The sequence below is a fragment of the Schistocerca nitens genome, chromosome 4, assembly GCF_023898315.1.
Source record: "Schistocerca nitens isolate TAMUIC-IGC-003100 chromosome 4, iqSchNite1.1, whole genome shotgun sequence".
Lineage (NCBI taxonomy): Eukaryota > Metazoa > Arthropoda > Insecta > Orthoptera > Acrididae > Schistocerca > Schistocerca nitens.
The window spans coordinates 688,671,177-688,691,140 of record NC_064617.1 but is presented as its reverse complement, the minus strand read 5'-3'; the positions used below and the strand labels follow the sequence as shown (position 1 = coordinate 688,691,140).

At 42.0% G+C, this 19,964-nt stretch overlaps 1 protein-coding gene across 1 annotated transcript in view; it reads left to right on the top strand.

The window, feature by feature from the left end:
- LOC126252503 (multidrug resistance protein homolog 49-like) overlaps positions 1 to 13,878 on the top strand; it is a 182,406-nt gene extending 168,528 nt beyond the window's left edge. Inside the window, exons 11-12 of the mRNA XM_049953398.1 lie at positions 6,565 to 6,806; positions 13,803 to 13,878. Coding sequence (XP_049809355.1) covers positions 6,565 to 6,806; positions 13,803 to 13,878 — 318 coding nt within the window. The remainder of the gene's footprint in view (positions 1 to 6,564; positions 6,807 to 13,802) is intronic.
- The last annotated feature ends 6,086 nt before the right edge of the window (positions 13,879 to 19,964 follow it).

Here is a 19,964-nt window from a genome sequence, read left to right as displayed (position 1 = left end):
CTGGAGAGTGCAAGTATAAATCTGTGTACTATGGTTTGCCGTAAACGCTGTTTAGAAATTGAAAATGCTTATTTTCTTCTATCTTCATTGTGAATCTGATATTTCAGTGCAGTGAGTTCAAATTAATCATCTGAATCGTGATCAAAATTAGGTGATTGAGGAGGTGGTATACAAGACAGCGCCCAGCGGAAGACAGTCACCAGGACCGCGTGAAGATGGGCAACGAGTCAGTTTCCACAAATATCGCACCATCTGGACGACGCCACCCGGCTAAATACTCAACAACATTTCCTCTGCTAACACGAATAACTTCCTGGTGTATCGAAGCAGCTTAAATCACTTAATAAAGGCAAGTCTTCGGCCTAGATTGTATATCAGTTAGGTTAGTTTCAGATTATGGAAATACAATAACTCCATATTTAGCACTCATGTACAGCCACTCGCTCGACGAAAGGTCTGTGCGTAAAGACTATAAAGTTGCACAGATCACACCAATACTCAAGAATGGAAATAAGAGTCGTCGTCGGCTGCAACTCGATTCCGAGTATGTCGAGCACTTTCCTGAATATTATGAGCGCTTCAGTTCAACTTGGAGCTTTTTTGCTTGTCGCTTGGCCTCTTCGTGTTTGCGGCGTTCTTATTCAGACAATTTGACAGGGTTGGATATAGTGTTCCTCCACAGTAAGTGGTCCATAGCACATGCTTCCCATGTTTGTATGTTTGTGCCAGTCGTCTTCATGATGTGTTTTATCTTGAGGGGGGTGGGGCTCCAGGAGGTCTACTGCCAGAGCAGAGTTCACCATAAGGGATTGGATTACTCTTGCGATGAACATGGCCTAGCCATCTCAGTTCATGGGCGATGATGGTGGGGTGGCCTCACTGCTGTTTAGACGCACTTTCTTGAGATCCGCAATGTAGGTCACATGGTCGCTCTACTTATTGTTCGAGATACATCTGACTTATCATTGGTGCAAGCGTTCATGATTCTTGATAATACAGTGATAGAGTGTCCAAGTTTCACAGCCGTACAGAAGCATAGAAATAATAACAGCTCTGTACACCATGAGTTTGGTGGGCACCTTTAGGTCTTCATTCATGGAGACTCTGTGTATTAACCGTCTAAATGCAGCATCGACAGCCCCATTTTTTTAACATATTGTTCGCAGGTACACTGTATACACAAAATGCTTCCGAGATATGAAAAGCGCTCGACCTGCTCCTGTTTTATGTCTAGGATAGAGATACTGAACTCAGGGAGAGTTAATCCTGTGACAGGTTGTGCAAGTACCTTCGTTTTTCCAGCATTGATGGTAAGCCCAAAGCGATCACAAGCAGTTTTAAAGCAGTTGACTGACGTTTGTAACTCTGCCGGTGTTAGAGCAGGAGATGCAGTGTCATCGGCAAACTGTAGTTCTGTCGCCTGGGTAACCTGGGCATGTCTTTGCGAAGGAAGTCTCGCTACATTGAAGAGATCTCCATCAAAACGAAATTAAATCTCGATGCTTTGGTTGTTTGCAGATGTTTCATACAGCATGGCTTTCATGTACAGAGCAAAGATCTTTGGAGCAAGTACATAGCCTCGTTTCAAATTCTGAGTGATCGGAAACGAACCCGATCCAGAGCTACCTCGAAGAACCTGCCCGGACATGTCATCATGTACAGCTTGAACCATATCTACAAAGTGTCTTAGTACCTTCCACATGGCAGATCTAGTTATTGAATCAAAGGCTTGTTCTATGTCATAGAAAACTAAGGATGGTGGAGGCCGGTTTTAGGGTGAAACTAGGAGCCTCTAGTTCGGACCTGCACGTTGGCTGTAGATGTGTGTGGTCGTCTTTCTGAGACCCAGTGACTACTCAGGAATTCGGTCCTGTATCTGTGTCTGGAAATAGGTTTAATCCGCTGAATTATAGATCCATATCACTGACATCAATAGCAGTAAGATTTTTGAACATATACTATGTTCTAACATTAAATCATTAAGAAATAAGTAGAGGAAAACAGTCTATTAACATACAGTAAGCACGGATTCAGAAAACGTCGTTGTTGTGGAACAGAACTGACTTTTTATTCACACGAAGTGATGAGTGCTACCGACAGGGGGTCTGAAGTGATTCCATATTTCTAGATTTCCAGAAGGCTTTCCACAACGTTGCTCACAAGCGACTTCTAATCAGATTGCATACCTATGGAGTATACTCTCAGTTGTGCGACTGGATTCGTGGTTTCCTGTCAGAAAGGTCATAGTTCGTAGTAACTGACAGAAAATCATCGTGTAAAACAGAAGTGATATCTGGCGTGCCACAATAAAATATAAGAGGTCCTCTGCTGTTCTTAATCTATATAAACGATTCGGGGGACAGCCTCTTACATTTCTGCAGGTGATGCTGTCATTTACCGCCTAGTAAAGTCATCAGAAGATCAAAACCAGTGGCAAAATGATTTTTGCAAGATATCTTTCTGGAGGGTAAAGTGGCGAAATTTCGGTTACACTACAAATCTTACGGTTGTCACTTCAGCTAAATACTTACGGATTGCAATTACGAACAACTCGAATTGGAACGTTCGTACAGATAATGTTATAAGGCAAACCAAAGACTGAGTTTTACTGCTGGCAGAACACTTAGATGATGCAGCAGGTCTACTAAAGAGATCCCTTCACTACGCGCTCTTTCGGTCTCTGCTAAAGTGTTCCTGTGCGATGTGGGATCCACATCAGATAAGATTGATAGAGGACATCGAAAAAGTTCGAAGAGAGGCACCTAGTTTTACACCATCGCGAAATAGAAGAATGAGTGGCACAGATATGATACGCGAGTTTAGAGTAGGAGTCATTTCATTGCAGCAGGATCGTGTGGCATCAATGGCCGGAAGGACCTGTTCAGGAAAGTTCGGCTGCCGAGTTGCTCGTCTTATTTCACGTGACTCCACATTGGGTGACTTGCGTGTTGGTGGTGATGAAGTTATGATGAGGACATCACAACACCCAGCGCGCGATTGGAGAAAATCTCCAACCTGGCCGGAGATCGAACCCGGGCCCACTGCATTGTAGGCAAACACGGTACCACTTAGTTAAGCTGGCTGGCCATGAAGTAATGAGTGCTATCGACAGTGGGCGTCAAATTGATCCATCTTTTCAGATTTCCTGAAGGTTTTTGACACCGATACTCACAAGCTACTTCTAATCAGATTACGTGCCTAAGGCGTATCGTCTCAGTTGTGTGACTGGAATCGTGATTTCCTTTCAGAAAGGTCACAGTTCGTAATGATTAACGGAAAGCCATCGAGTTAGACAGAAATAATATCTGGCATTCCCCAAGGAAGTGTTATAGAGCCTCTATTGTTCCTGATGTATATAAACGATTTAGGAGACAATGTGAGCAGTCCCCTTAGATTGTTTTCTACATCTACATCTATATCTACGTGATTCCTCTCCTACTCACAGTAAAGTGCCTGACAGAGGGTTCAATGAACCGTCTTTAAGCTGTCTTTCTACATTTCCACTCACGAGCGGCGCGCAGGGAAAACGAGCACTTAAATTTTTCTGTGCGAGCCCTGATTTCTCTTATTTTATCGTGATGAAAATTTCTCTCCACGTAGGGGGGTGCCAACAGAAGGTTTCCGCGACCGGAGGAGAACACTGGTGATTCAAATTTCATGAGTAAATTCCGTCGCAACGAAAAAGGCCTTTGTTTTAATGATTGCCATTCCAATTCACGTATCATGTTTGTGGCTCTATCTCCCCTATTTCGCGATAATACAAAACGAGTCGCCCTTCTTTGAACTTTTTCGATGTCATCCGTCAGTCCCACCTGATGCGGATCCCACATTGCACAGCAATACTCTAGAATATGGCGGACAAGCATGGTGTAATCAGTCTCATTAGTAGACCTGTTGCACCTTCTAAGTGTTCTGGCAATGAATCGCAGTCTTTGGTTTGCTCTACCCACAACATTATCTATGTGATCGTTCCAATTTAAGCAATACTCTAGAATATGGCGGACAAGCATGGTGTAATCAGTCTCATTAGTAGACCTGTTGCACCTTCTAAGTGTTCTGCCAATGAATCGCAGTCTTTGGTTTGCTCTACCCACAACATTATCTATGTGATCGTTCCAATTTAAGGTATTTGTAATTGCAATCCATAAGTATTTAGATTAATTTACATTCTTCAGATTTGTGTGACTTATCGGTAATAGACATCGATTTTCAGATGATGTTGCCATTTACCGTCTTGTAAAGTCATAAGGTGTTCAAAACGAATTGCAAAATGATTTAGACAAGGTATCTTTATGGTGTAAAAGTGTCAATTGACTCTAAATCATGAAAATTTTTAAGTCATCGACGTGAGCACTAGAAAGAATCCGCTAAATTTCTGTTACACAGTGAATATTATAAATCTAAAGTTTGTAAAGTCAGTAATACACGTAGGGATTACAATTACCAGTAACTTAAATTGGAACGATCACATCGATTGTGTTGTGGGGAAAGAAAACCAAAGAGTGCGATTTATTGGCAGAACACTTAGAAAATGTAACGGGTCTACTAAACACTACGCTTGTCCGCCCTCTTTTGGAGTACTGCTGTGCGGTTTGGGGTCCGCATCAAATATGACTGACGAAGGACACGGAAAGTGTTCAAAGAAGGGCAGTTCGTTTAGTGTTATAGCGAAATAGGGGAGAGTGTGCCACGGATATGATACGTGAATTAGGCTGGCAACCATTAGAACAAAGGCGATTTTCGCTGCGGCAGGGTCTTTTTGTGAAAATTCAGTCACCAACTTTGTGCTCTGACTGTGAAAATATTTTGTTGACGCCCAGCTACATAGTGAGGAATGATCTTCACAATAAAATAACAGAAATCAGAGATCGCGCTGAGAGATTTAAGTGTTCATGTTGCCCGCGCGCTGTTCGAGAGTGGAGCGGTAAAGAAGTAGCATAAAGGTGGTTCGATGAACTCTCTGCCAGGCACTTAACTGTGAAATGCAGATTGAGCATGTAGATACAGATGTAGATGTACACGTACAAAGAACTACCTAGGCAGATCAGCAGAATCACAGATATATAACACAGAATTGACTGACCGTTACCCGACTGTTGTTAATTTTGTTGTTGCACTCGTCATACAGATGTGTTGTTGTTGTGGTCTTCAGTCCTGAGACTGGTTTGATGCAGCTCTCCATGCTACTCTATCCTGTGCAAGCTTCTTCATCTCCCAGTACCTACTGCAGCCTACATCCTTCTGAATCTGCTTAGTGTATTCATCTCTTGGTCTCCCTCTACGATTTTTACCCTCCACGCTGCCCTCCAATGCTAAATTTGTGATCCCTTGATGCCTGAAAACATGTCCTACCAACCGATCCCTTTCTCTTGTCAAGTTGTGCCACAAACTTCTCTTCTCCACAGTTCTATTCAATACCTCCTCATTAGTTACGCGATCTACCCATATAATTTTCAGCATTCTTCTGTAGCACCACATTTCGAAAGCTTCTATTCTCTTCTTGTCCAAACTATTTATCGTCCATGTTTCATTTCCATACATGGCTCCACTCCTTACAAATACTTTCAGAAACGACTTCCTGACACTTAAATCTATACTCGATGTTAACAAATTTCCCTTCTTCAGAAACGCTTTCCTTGCCATTGCCAGCCTACATTTTATATTCTCTCTACTTCAACCATCATCAGTTAATTTGCTCCCCAAATAGCAAAACTCCTTTACTACTTTAAGTGTCTCATTTCCTAATCTAATTCCCTCAGCATCACCCGACTTAATTCGACTACATTCCATTGTCCTCGTTTTGCTTTTGTTGATGTTCATCTTATACCCTCCTTTCAAGACACTGTCCATTCCGTTCAACTGCTCTTCCAAGTCCTTTGCTGTTTCTGACAGTATTACAATATCATAGGCGAACCTCAAAGTTTTTATTTCTTCTCCGTGGATTTTAATACCTACTTCGAACTTTTCTTTTGTTTCCTTTACTGCTTGCTCAATATACAGATTCAAAATCATCGGGGAGAGGCTGCAACCCTGTCTCACTCCCTTCTGAATCATTGCTTCCTTTACATGCCCCTCGACTCTTATAACTGCCTTCTGGTTACTGTACAAATTGTAAATAGCCATTCGCTCCCTGTATTTTAACCCTGCCACCTTCGGAATTTGAAAGAGAGTATTCCAATCAACATTGTCAAAATCTTTCTCTAAGTCCACAAATGCTAGAAATGTAGGTTTGCCTTTCCTTAATCTATTTTCTAAGATAAGACGTAGAGTCAGTATTGCCTCACGTGTTCCAACATTTCTACGGAATCCAAACTGCACTTCCCCGAGGTCGGCTTCTACCAGTTTTTCCATTCGTCTGTAAAGAATTCGCGTTAGTATTTTGCAGCTGTGACTTATTAAACTGATAGTTCGGTAATTTTCACATCTGTCAACACCTGCTTTCTTTGGGAGATGCAGAAAATACTCATAAGCCGGGACAGCCTGAAACTATACGAACACAAAATTAAAAACACACTTCTTACTTGTTCGAGGTGATGGGTGAAAGCTTATGAGAACGGCTGGCAGATGCTGCGCGAGGCGCTGGGTGCGGTGCGCGTGGTGGTGAGCGACTGCGCGCAGCCGCTGGTGGGGGCGCAGCTGTCTGCAGAGCTTCGGCGGGCGCACGCCGCCGTGGCCGAGGCGCTGGGGTCGCGGCCGCTAGTCTTCGGGCTGGCGCTCGCCACGCCCACCTTCAGCTACGCCGCCTGCGCCGCCCTGGGCGCCCACCTCTTCACCAACGGGCTCGTCTCCTACGAAGACGTCTTCCGGTCAGTCACTGTACTGCACCCTACCACTACTATCCTAATAAGCCTTCCGTCGTACGCGGAACATGTTCTTTTCTCACACATCTGGAGAGCGAAAATCTCCTCTACAGAAGACCAACGGGGATTCCGTAAAGCCGTCGGCACACGGACCGCGCATCCGAACGTTGAGCGTTGTGAGTGCTGAGTTTCTGACGTCATTACGTGGAATAGCACGTTCGGGAGTCTTTCCGAACGTGCAGAGCAACATCTAGCATGTCAGATATTCTGAGCGTGCGTATGAGCGTTGACCAATGAGATGGCACAACGCCAACTACGTCACATGTACGCCATCTCCCTTCAACACAAAGTTGTGAGGCGCCTAATTGGCATTCATTTCAAGCCTACACGTATATATGCCGTTTCTGAGCACCAGCAAAATTGAGAATCACTGGAAAACCCGTTGTTAACTGTGTGATCCGTCACAATAAAATAATGAGAAACATCATATCCGTGGCAAAAGAATTATTGGCTCAAATGGCTCTGAGCACTATGCGACTTAACTTCTGAGGTCATCAGTCGCCCAAAAGAATTATTGTAACTTGCGTATTTGAAGGCAGCAATAGACTCAGGATGCATCCAAAACGCATTGTTCTTGGTACAATTTGTTATAATTAGATTTAAGTTAGTAACATAGTTACGATTAAAGCTTTCAGCAAGTGCTAAGATTGGTAAGATTCTAAGATTGACCGTTACCTGCAAAACGTTTGGTTAGCGTGGTGAGTAGCGTCACTGAAACGTGAAATTTTTATTTTTGGGCGGTGGTTCGCGACTCGCCAGTACGTAAATTTTTTTCCTAACATAGGCGTTTTTATTAGGTTCTGTTCCTCTATTATTAGTTTAATATAAGTATGTATTATAATATTTGATGTTATGTAAATATAAGTTCACCTTTTTTTGAGGGGCGACTTTGTTCGATTGGCTTCATCTACAGGACAGCTTGCGCTACTTGTATAAAGATATTTTGGTCCTTTTTCTTTTACGCTTCGTAATTCACATGTTGCAAAGATTCTGTTACTGGATAGGAACAGTGATCAAGTAAGACTGACCTCAGAGTTTTACTAAAATGTGGAAATGATGAAATAATGTTTATCTTATGTGGAGAAGTATTCCAAATTTGTATCACACTGTTTGTAATGCAACTTTTATAAGCCTGTGCCCTTATAGATTGCACATGGTACATTCCTTTTCGTGGGCAATGGAGGAAATGTGCGTTTTAATAGAGCAAACGTGGGAATTTTACCCGCACCCGTTTAGTAAACAGTGTGATTTACGAACTAGAAATTTCCCGCAACTGCTGCCGGAGTGCGTTGCGATCGCGTGTACCACGTTGTGGCCCACGTACCGTATGCACAAGTCGCATCGTTTCTGACAAGGGAACCTCCCCATCGTTCCCCCCTCAGATTTAGTTATAAGTTGGCACAGTAGATAGGCCTTGAAAAACTGAACACAGATCAATCGAGAAAACAGGAAGAAGTTGTGTGGAACTAAGAAAAAATAAGCAAAATAAGCAAAATAAACAAACTGAGTAGTCCATATGCAACATATATAACACCAAGGAGATAGCGAACTCTGGAGAGCGGTGGTCCCGTGGTTAGCGTGAGCAACTGCAGAATGAGAGGTTTTTGGTTCAAGTCTTCCATGGAGTGAAAATTTTATTTTCCCATAGTTATGATCTGTCCGTTCGTTCATTGACGTCTCTGTTCAGTGTAATAAGTTTAGTGTCTATGTTTTGCGACCGCACCGCAAAACCATGCGATTAGTAGACGAAAGGACGTGCCTCTTCAATGGGAACCGAAAACATTTGATCGCAAGGTCATAGGTCAACCGATTCCTCCACAGGAAAACACGTCTGATATATTCTATACGACACAGGTGACGGCATGTGCGTCACATGACAGGAATATGTTGTCGACCCACCTAACCTGTACACTTGGCGAATGGGTAAAAAGATTCTTCTACCTTGCCCGATTTAGGTTTTCTTGTGGATGTGATAACCACTCCCAAAAAGTGATGAAAACATAAAGAGTTTGTGACATAAACTTTAAATAAAAAATTAAAATTTTCACTCGAGGGAAGACTAGAACCAACGACCTCTCGATCCGCAGTTGCTCACGCTAACCACGAGACCACCGCTCTCCAGAGCTCGCTATCTCCTTGATGTTATATATGTTGCGCATGGACTACTCAGTTTGTATATTTTGCTTATTTTTTCATAGTTCCACACAACTTCTTCCTGTTTTCTCGATTGATCTGTGTTCAGTTTTCAAGGCCTATCCACTGTGCCAACTTATATATAAATCTGAGGGGGGTGCGATGGGGAGTTCCCTTGTGAGCGTTCAGCAGCACGTTGAACTTAGCACGCTCAACGTTGACGTTCGACAGCACGGTTCGTGTGCCGAAGGCTTTAGCGTGCTAAGTTCAACGTGCTGCTGAACGCTCAGAAATGATGCGACTTGTGCATACGGTACGTGGGCCCCAGCGTAGTATACGCGATCACAAAGCACTCCAGCGGCAGTTGCGGGATGATTGTAGTTCGTAAATCACACTGTTTACTGGCGTCAAATCGAAAGACTTGCTCCCGGCGAACGGTCTACCCGACGGGAGGCCCTAGTCACAAGACATTTTTTATTTCTTTTTTAAACGGGCGCGTAAAATTCCCACGTTACCTCTATTAAAACGCACATTTCCTCCATCGTCCACGAAAAGGAAGTACCATGTCCAATCATTAAGGGCACAGGCTTATAAAAGTTCCATTACAAACAGTGCGATACAAATTTGGAATACTTCTCCACATAAGATAAACATTATTTCATCATTCCCACATTTTAGTAAAACCCCAAGGTCAGTCTTACTTGATCACTGTTCCTACCGAAGAGCAGAACCTTTGCAACATGTGAATTACGAAGCGTAAAAGAAAAAGGAGCAAAATATAGTTATACAGTAGCGCAAGCTGTCCTGTAGATTAGGCCAATCGAACAAAGTCACCCCTCAAAAAAAGGTGAACTTATATTTACATAACATCAAATATTATAGTATATACATATATTAAACTAATAATAAAGTATCAGAACCTAATAAAAACGCGAATGTCAGGAAAAATTTTTATAAGTGGCTAGACGCGAACCACCACCTTGAGAAATACGTTTCACGGATCAATGACTACTCACTATGTTTTTTTTTTTTTTTTTCATTTTGTTCGTTATTGATCGTTGTGTTTGGTCATTGCGGACGTCGCAAGACATTCTGTTAAAGTTCAGTGTTTGATCCTTCCACTCAGTTTTTTTATTACAGAAGCCAACCGGCTCTCTGACCGAACACGCTGAGCTACCGTGCCGGCCCTATGCTAAACCAACAGCACGTTGTTTGTATCCAATCACAGAATCTTACCAATTGCTGAAAACCTACATCGTAGATATGTTACTAATTGAAATTTAATTATAACAAATTGTACCAAGAACAAGGCGTTTTGGGTGGATCTTCAGTGTGTCGCTGCCTTCAAATAGCATACTCTCATAAAAATGCAAGTTACAATAATTCTTTTGCCACGAATATGATGTTTCTCATTATTTTATTGGAACGAATCACACAGTTACCAACGGGTTTTCCAGTGATTCTCAATTTGCTCGTGCTCAGAAACGGCATATATACGTATAGGCTTGAAATGGATGCCAATATGGCGCCTCACAACTCTTTACTGAAGGGAGACGGCGTGCATGTGACGTTGGTGGCGTTGTGCCATCTCATTGGTCAACACTCAGACGCACGCTCAGAATATCTGACATGCTAGATATTGCTCTATGACGTCAGAAACTCGGCACGCTCTACGCTCAACGTTCGGATGCACGGTCCGTGTGCCGACGGCTTAACGAACGACCTTGAGAAACACTCCTCGTTTCAGTTTGTCTGTGAAGTCCAGAGCACCGTGGAGAAAGCTGTTCGGGTTGAGGCCTTGTTCCTTGACTCGGCATTCGATGCATTCCCACACTGCAGTTTCATGAACAAAGGATGCAGCCACTAAGTATCCTGGATTCAGAACTCTCTAAGACACAGAACACAATATGTTAGTCTTAACGGGACGAAATCGAAAAATGTAAAGGTATTTCCTGGAGTACCCCAAAGGAGTGTTATAGTAAATACACTGCTGGGAAAAATTAGTACAATGGGACAGACGACGTTGATCTTGATCCGATGACGACTGCATGTGCCATCTGTGCTATATTAGATATAATGATAATGGTTTCAACGTCGTCTGACAATAAATAGTGTAGTGGCATAGCTATCAGAGCGCCATCTGTGTCTATCCTTTAATAGGGACTGCTTACAGCTAGAAGGTTAAGTGTGGTGCAGGCGTGTGAAGCAAGAGGGCAACCGTGCCACAGAGACCCAGTCGTGCTTCCTGCAGCCAAACGGGCGAGTTTGAAAGGAGACCTTCCGAGTGGCGGGTTGGCCCTTTCAGAGACTTGCCGCACAAGTTGGACGTGCTGCGTCAGTTGTGCAATGATGCCGGTAACAGAGGCAACGTCAACATTCTCACACCCTTAGACGAGTATCTGGACGTCCACGCTTCACAGACACCCGCTAGGATCATCGCATTGCAAGGACAGATGTGGCAGATCGTACAGCTACCACAGAACAGATAAGATGGCCCTTGGGCCTGGACGTGTCAACATGAACTCTTGTGAACCGATTATGAGCACTAGAACAACGGGCAAACACACCCCTAGCCCGCCTCCCACTAACGCCATAACATCGACGTATGCGATTCGACTGTTGCCGTCAGAATATCACTGTAGTCTTCAAAGATGGAAACAGATTCCGCCTTAACGCAAATAATGGGCGTAATGGTGGGCGTTTTCGCATACGACGTAGACATGGTCAGCACTGTCTCGTACAGTGCATTCGTCCAAGAAACACTGGCCCCATCCCAGTCCTGATGGTCTAGCGTGCAATAAGCTACAACTCTCGTTCACCTTTCGTGTTTCTGAAGGGGACGCTAAACACCACTCGGTACATGCAGAATTTGTTAGATCCATTCTTTTGGTGTTTTTGCAACAGGAAGGTGACGTGTTATTCCACACTGCCAGTGAAACTCAATGTGCTCTGCGAGATGTGCACCGACTTCCCTGGACTTGTCTCCACGTGTGGGAGGAGAAATGACTCGTGCGACACCGTCAGCTAACAGCTATTACAGAACTACGTGAACACATCGAACAGGCGTGGCATAACGTATCCCAGGACAGTATTCACTATCTGTACGATCGACTGGATGCCAGAGTCAGCACCTGCATTGCCACCTGTGGAGGGTACGCCACGTACTGATGTGGGTGTTCCAGCATGGATAGATACCTGGTACCCTAGAACCCCTGGTGCTGTTGATCTGAAAATGAAATCATTTCATCTATTCCATCTGTACTGCTGCAACAATAAATCTTGAATAAATTGGAAACCTCTTTTTTCCGGCAGCGTATAAAAACAAGGCATTAAACATAAATGATCTGGTGTATAACTTCGAAAGCCCCGTGAGACTTCTTCCAAACTATGCTACTGTCTGCAGAACGTAGTGGAATATAGGAAAACTTGCGGAGACTTCATGACTGCCGAGAACCTAAGTAAATGTAACGTATTGTGCATAAGTGGGCAAAGACATCCATTAGTATTCGACTATGCCGTTTCCGATATGTCACTGGAAACAGTACCAACTGTAATATACCTAGGAGCGAGGTGAGGTGAAAAGAGCACATAAAAGTACTTGCAGGGAAATCGGAAGCAAGGCTAACATTCTTTGGAAGAAAGTAAAGAAAATGTAATACATCCACGAAAAAAGTGGTTTACAAAAAATTTGTTCTACCGATTGCTGAGTATTGTTCAGAACTCTGCGACCCTTACAAATAGGATTACAGAAGAGAGAGAGTGTAGACTTACAACAGTATTCCGAGACGCTAACAATAAATTTCATCTGCAAATTAATGGTGGAGAAGAAATTGTGGAAACAGAACATCGGTGCATATGCCACTGACGATTTAAACGAAGTTTTAAAACGGTCTGAAAAAGGGATTCACTACAAGCAATTATCAATACACTTAAATCTGAAATAAAGACAACAAGTGTAACGATCGGCTATAACCAGAAAGTATCAATAGGGTACCTAACGTCCCACTGGGTTTCACAAAACGACAGGTTTTAAAGAAAGATCCTATTAAATTCTACAGGCCTGACCAAATCAGTGGATATACTCCCTGTCGGTACAATCCATGTAGAGTGTGACATTGCAACAAACTCTCCTCTCAAGCCGGCCGGAGTGGCCGAGCGGTTCTAGGCGCTTCAGTCTGGAACCGCGCGACCGCTACGTTGCAGGTTCGAATCCTGCCTCGGGCATGGATGTGTGTGATGTCCTTAGGTTAGTTAGCTTTTTAGTAGTTCTAAGTTCTAAGGGACTAATGACCTCAGATGTTAAGTCCCATTTGAACCATTTTTTCTTCTCTCAACAACAGATTGATTAATACAATTTACGGATTCTTCCTATCAATTGGAACAGGGTACAAGGTCTTTGAGACCGCTACCAATGCTATTTACTCCCAGTAACAGTTCAGGCTTTGGACTATCTGGAGCTGTGTACCAGGATAATCAGCCTGTCGATTTTCGCAGCGAGGAAATCAAACTACGGCTACATCTAAAGTGGAACCAGCAGTGACCTTGAACGTGCAGAAACCAAGAAGCAGTGCCGGCGACCAGCCAGCCAGGCCTGTTGGAGGTAGAATAGACGACCTTTAACTTGCTGGACCAGAAGAGTCAACAGCGAGTTTCCACCACATCAACACTACCAGTACAGACATGCACCGTGTGGTGTAGAGGCCCTAGCATAGTTCTTCTGAGTCGCGGGCTTGCTGGGTGTCTACTACACAAATCAGTGAGCGCGATGGATAACAGCACCTCGTTGTCCTGTTCCAACATTCTGCTCAGGTGTGCTACAGGATCCATGGAGCTGGGGGCATGCTTGTTCCAGATGCGTGAAGAAGGAGGTAAAGTTTATCTGTAATATTGACGTTTAAAAAGTTTGAATATTTTTTGTGGTGCAGGAATACCAAAGTTCACTGTGACCATCAGTGACTGTCATTTCTTTTAACATGTAAACTATTGCACCGTAGATTAGCTAGATGGTGTCTACATTTACAAGAATTTAATTTCGAGATCATTTATATTAAAGGAAGTCTGAATGTTAATGCCGATGCCTTGTCTAGGTTACCACAAGGTTCAGAGGATTTTGGTGAATTAACAGAGCAAGATGCAGAAACCAAAACGTTATTAATGCAAGGTACAACACAACAGTCTGATTACCAAAAGCTTTTTAAGCAAATGAAAATTACACAACAGTAAGATCGCAGATGGGGTAAAGTCAAGCAAAACCTTAAGCAACATGAAGGTGGGAAGATAAGTAAATGGTATCAGAAGTACAAGGACGTTTTGTTTCATAGGAAACATGAAAAATCTGATCAATGGTGTATGTGTATTCCTGAAGATTATATCGACGAATTTATAATGTACACACATGAAGTATGAGGACATTATGCAGTAGGCAAATGTACTGAAAAAGTCGCAACACTTTGTTATTTCCCAATTTTGAGAAGGCGAGTCCTACAGGTGTTAAGAAAATGTGCAATATGTCAAAAACCAAAACAGTCCAATGTGTCAAAAATATGCAGAGCTACACGAAATACTCACAAAAAACCCTCTAGATATAGTATCCCTGAACATGGCTGGTCGTTATCCAAAAAGCATGAGAGGAATAAGGTACGAAGTAGCACTAAACGATATTTTCTCGAAACATATCAAAATGTATGCCACTAAAAAGGCAACAGCCACAAATATCAGAAAAAGAATTGAGGGAGACTATTTGAGAAGAGTAGGTAAACCAAAGGTACCACTAACTGATAATGCTTCATATTTCGTTGGGCAAAAGTGGAAACATTTTATGACCTAACATGGCATAAAGCACATATTAGTAAGCGTTTTTCACCCAGAAGCAAGCCCAGTACAACGAGTCTTTAAAGAATTTAACCGGTTTATGAGGACATATACCCCTCACAAACACACCCGAAGGGTAGAATACGTAACTCATTTTATGAAAGTTGTCAATAACCTTCGACATTCTTCAACAGGTTTCGCACCTAACGATTTGATGTTCCGGACAAAACTAATGAATGAGTGGGAGTCGCCCATACCAAAGGTACCTACTACCGAAATGACATTACAAGAGAAAATCAAACAAGCCATGGCTACACTATAATACAGGGCCGAGTATAGAAAAAAATTTATAATAAGAAACTGAAACGTGTTACACAATTTTTTGAAGGCAAAAGACCATATATAATTTCCAAAATACCATACCCTGGGACGTACAGGTGAGCCCATGAGAAAACAGGGAGAGACAAGGGTCTCCACCCTCACAAAGATATAAAAGATTTTATAGAATGATGAGGCTAGGTAGCAATTTTTCTTTCTATCACAAGATAATTGTACGTAGTGTACATAACTCTAAGTGTAATTTTTCTTCTGGAGTGTATTTTAGGATAAAGTAATGTGCATAGGCATAAATAATTCTTTTGATTTGTACATGAGCCATAAAATTAACAGTAATGAGAAGTAACACACCTCTTCATGCGAAGCGAAAAGTATAAACAACATTAGCTTATGGCTCAACTCTGCGCTCAACAATACGCGCTGACGTCAGCCAAGGAGAGGAGGCATTGACCTGTGCGCATGTGCGACAGTGTGGCAAAAAGCGCAATCAAATAGGAACGCCGTATGTACAAGTACTTAAATTAAATACAAAGTAAATGGAAATACTAAGCAATTGCATCTATATCTAAGAACTAAGGAACCTGTTGATATATTTACACAGAGATTTAATTAAGTACTAAGCTATATACAACATATTTACAAGCAAAAGGAAGCATTACGAAAAAATATACGAGACGTGTAAGCTAAGGAGAAACGACAAAATACCGTAAGAAATCTCAAATAATTTTCTTTGCAGGGTAAATAATCATAAAGGGTAACAGAATAAACGAATGTCTATGAATTTAAACAAAGTATGGAAATATATACGGACGGATGCAATGACCAAATGTATCAGTGGTCACCGAGCTACGTAATGCAGTTAGTTTTAAGTTTTTTTTTTTTTCTTTCAGCGACCAGTGTATCGTCACGGCGCAGAAAAGGGAGAATTACGTCGAGAGTAGCAGGTACCAAATGAAGAAACGGCCCGCACCTCGAGTAAACAATTTAGTTATAAGGATTTTCATACAAAGGTCATAAGGCAAATGAAAAATGAAATATGCATCGTCGCAGTATACCTGCGTGACATTTATCAGTACCTATTCGCTGCAGAGTGCACATTAACATTTAAGCATGTGATTTTACAAAAACTAATTAATTTTTATCGTGTCACGTGAAAGCTTGAATAATGACATTTCCAGGTATTCGAGAAAGATAAGTGTACGATGTTCAAAACTTCTTCATATTTCACACTAAGCTACACGTGAACTGAAGTACGAGTACACAGCACTAACGCGTGAAGAAACAACATGATACTACGTGAATGATTAGTCAATACACATTATTTCCATGAAATAAAAGTTCCTTGGCAACTAGTCCATTACTGTACGAGTAACATTTCCTCATAAATCCTTGAACCAATAGATGAGTATTTCCTTCCTTCTGTCCCAAACAAAGGAGGCGGCGCCAAGCGTAGTTAGGCCAGCAATGCGTTATGTTTTAGTCCTATTTCCAATGTTTTTCCCCCTCTTCTACCTAAGGAAGAAATGAGCTCCCATAAGTAATAAAAGCCTGTCTATAAAATGAAGCATAAATGTGTCATATGCTTGTATTGTATCATCATAATGTGTTATGTAATTAATTTGTACATGTGATGTGAACGAAGATAAATTAAAACTAACAAACAAACTGTGGTAACACAACCCAGTTTACCTAAGGAAGAAATGAGCTCCCATAAGTGAGAACAGCCTGGTTATAAAATGAAGTATTAATGTATCATATGCTGGTATTGTATCGTAATAATGTGTTATGTAATTAATTTGTATATGTAAAGTGGACGAGGATAAGTTAAAACTAACAAACAAACTCAAACTGTAGTAATAGAACCCAGTTAATGAAAATTTTATGACTTTTAAAACTTAAGACATTTATGTTCGTTGTATAAGCAATGGATGGAATGTCAGCCATAGGTATTGTGAGTGTGTGGGTTTTATTTTGTCAAGTTGCGCAATGGTTTGATCCAACAAGTACCCTTTGGCTCCTGCAAGAAGCAATTTCCACCTCACACTACTACAGAAGTCAGACAGACGCTCCTAATGAACCAACAAGAACTGCTTGAAAAACATTCATCAACAAATATCTTCTGGAGTCGTCCGCTGCAAGGAAAAGACACAAAAATATTCTATATTCTTACGTAACTAGTGGAATACTTGGGTACTGGAGTATTGCTAGTTAGTGTAAGAAAAACATTAAACGAGCGAAAAAATTATTTATTGCAAAAAAATTCTAAGAAATCAAGTGAAACTTTTTCTTATAAATTAGTAAATTTCCGGGTTCTTTTCGGAACAGTAGATTGCCTCTTATAGATAGGAATGCTATTATTTTACAAAGTATGGAAAAGTTCTTTTCTCCCTTTTCTTTAAGAATGTTATTTACTCGGCAGAATGGCTGAGAGCCGCCCCTACACAACTTGAATAACTTTTCTAGGTACGGTCAAGGCTGTCGCGTGAGAAATGTAATGGAGTGTACTGTTAGGGAGGAAAGATGGGGCTCGCATACGCTGTAGCGCACGATACCGTAAGCTGCGATGACTGCTGCCAGCGTCGCTCGCTGCTGACAAATAACACAACTATCTCTTTCTATACAGCAGAACCCCAGATACCTGAGCCAACGTTAAAGGAAGTAAGAGATGCAATCAACAAATTGAAAAACCATAAAGCACCAGGATCAGATTGCATAACTGCAGAATTAGTTAAAAATGGGGGACAGAAATTGGTGTAAGTAGTTCACAAAGTGATAACTAAAGTATGGAACTCAGAGATGATACCTGAAGAGTGGCAGGAGTCGATTCTGATCCCAATTTTTAAGAAGGGCGACAAAATGTATTGTAGTAATTATAGAGGGATGTCGCTATTACGAGTATGTTCCAAATTTTTCTCGAATATTCTGCTAAGCAGTCTTACACCAAATGCAGATGAAATTGTGGGGGATTACCAAGCTGGCTTTCGGAGGAACAGATCAACTATAGACCAAATATTCACCCTGCGTCAAATTTTGGAAAAGAAATGGGAGTACAATAAACCAGTTCATAATCTTTTCATAGATTTTACAACAGCATATGATCAGTATTGCAATCAAAATTGTACAGAATTCTTTTGGAACCTGGAATACCAAGGAAGTATGTTAGACTTACAGAAGCGAGTTTGAAAAACACAAAAGGTAGAGTATGCGTGGGGAAATTGGAGTCAAAAGAATTTGTAATAAAGAACGGACTTAAGCAGGGAGATGCCCTGTCTCCTCTACTTTTTAATTTAGTCCTAGAATACATCGTACGAATGGCAGCAGATAATTCAGAGGGTGTGGAGTTAAATGGAAATATTAAGATATTAGGGTATGCATATGATCTAAACATCACTAGCGATAGGAAAGAATCTGTAACAGCAAATGCAAATGTGTTAATCAAGGCTAGTGAAGATGTAGGTCTAAGGATAAGTGAAGACAAAACTAAAGACCTGGTTACTACTAGAATGCCAACAGCAGTAGATCAGCAAATGTTAAGAGTTGGGGACACGCAGTTTGAAAAAGAGAACACATTTACGTATCTAGGCGTGGACATCACTTCAAGAAATGAGATTGAATCCGACCTGAAGAAGAGATTACGGGCGGGAAACGCATGCTACTTCTCACTGAATAGATTACTTTCATTACGGATATTGTCTAGGAATTTAAAGATTAGAATATATAAAACTATTATTCTACCAGTTATGCTGTATGTGTGTGAGACTTGGTCTCTCACTGTGCAAAATGAAAAGCCGTTTCAAGTATTTGAAAACAAAATTTTGAGGTAAATTTTCGGAGCAAAATGGGAGAGTGGCGGAGAGCGGAGAGGAGCGAAAACTGCATAACGAAGAGGTTCACGAACTCCATGCAAGCCCTGACATAATCAGTATTATTAAATCACGTAGGCTGCGATGGGCGGGTCACGTAGCTCGAATGGATGAGGGCAGGGCAGCGTGAAGATTACTGGTAGGGCACTTAGAGGGAAAACGTCCTGTGGGGAGACCGAGGCATAGATGAGAGGACAATGTGAAAGCTGATTTGAGGAGCCTAGGTATTGAAGGTTAATGGAAGGAAATAGCCCAAGACAGGGACAGATGGCGAAAATACGTTGCTGCAGTAATGGACTCTCGAGTCCGGTATGACCAGTGAGTGTGGGTGTGTGTGTGTATGTGTGTGTCTCTTTCTATCTGGATTGACCTTCGCCAGTCAAACTCTCCCTGCTCCTTGATGAAGTCAAGGACTCCTATCTGCCCCTAGTCTAACTATTGGCGTGGTACACTGGTCAGATAATCAGTCCACCGCGATGATGCCACTCAATATTCGCTCGCAGGTGTTTAACTAGTACTCTGTCCGTGTTCACACTGCACAATAAGTGTGGCGGCCAACACAGCGAGCGACTCAATATAGAGTATCACTCCGATTTGCTAGCGACAGAGGTGCTCTCCCAGTGAAGTACTGAGGAGAGACTTTGTTCTTCGCTCTTTGCGTACACGTACGAGTGCACTCGCTCTCGTTACGTGTTCCTGCTCCAAGAGCGACAACGGAATGGCTCCTTTTTCTGGAAAAATTGCAAGGGTGTATCATTTGCTGTCTTCCCTCACTCCTCTGGCTCTTTGCGTCAGAAATATTCCACCAATCAGCGTTGCTCTTTTAAATGGGAGAATGACATTGCGTTTAAGTCGACCAATGCAGAAACATGTAGCATCTTTGTTAGGCGTATACTGTCCTTCTGTGAGAACTCCGTAACTACACAGTCAGTCCATCAAAAAATGCGTCTTCTGGGCGCTC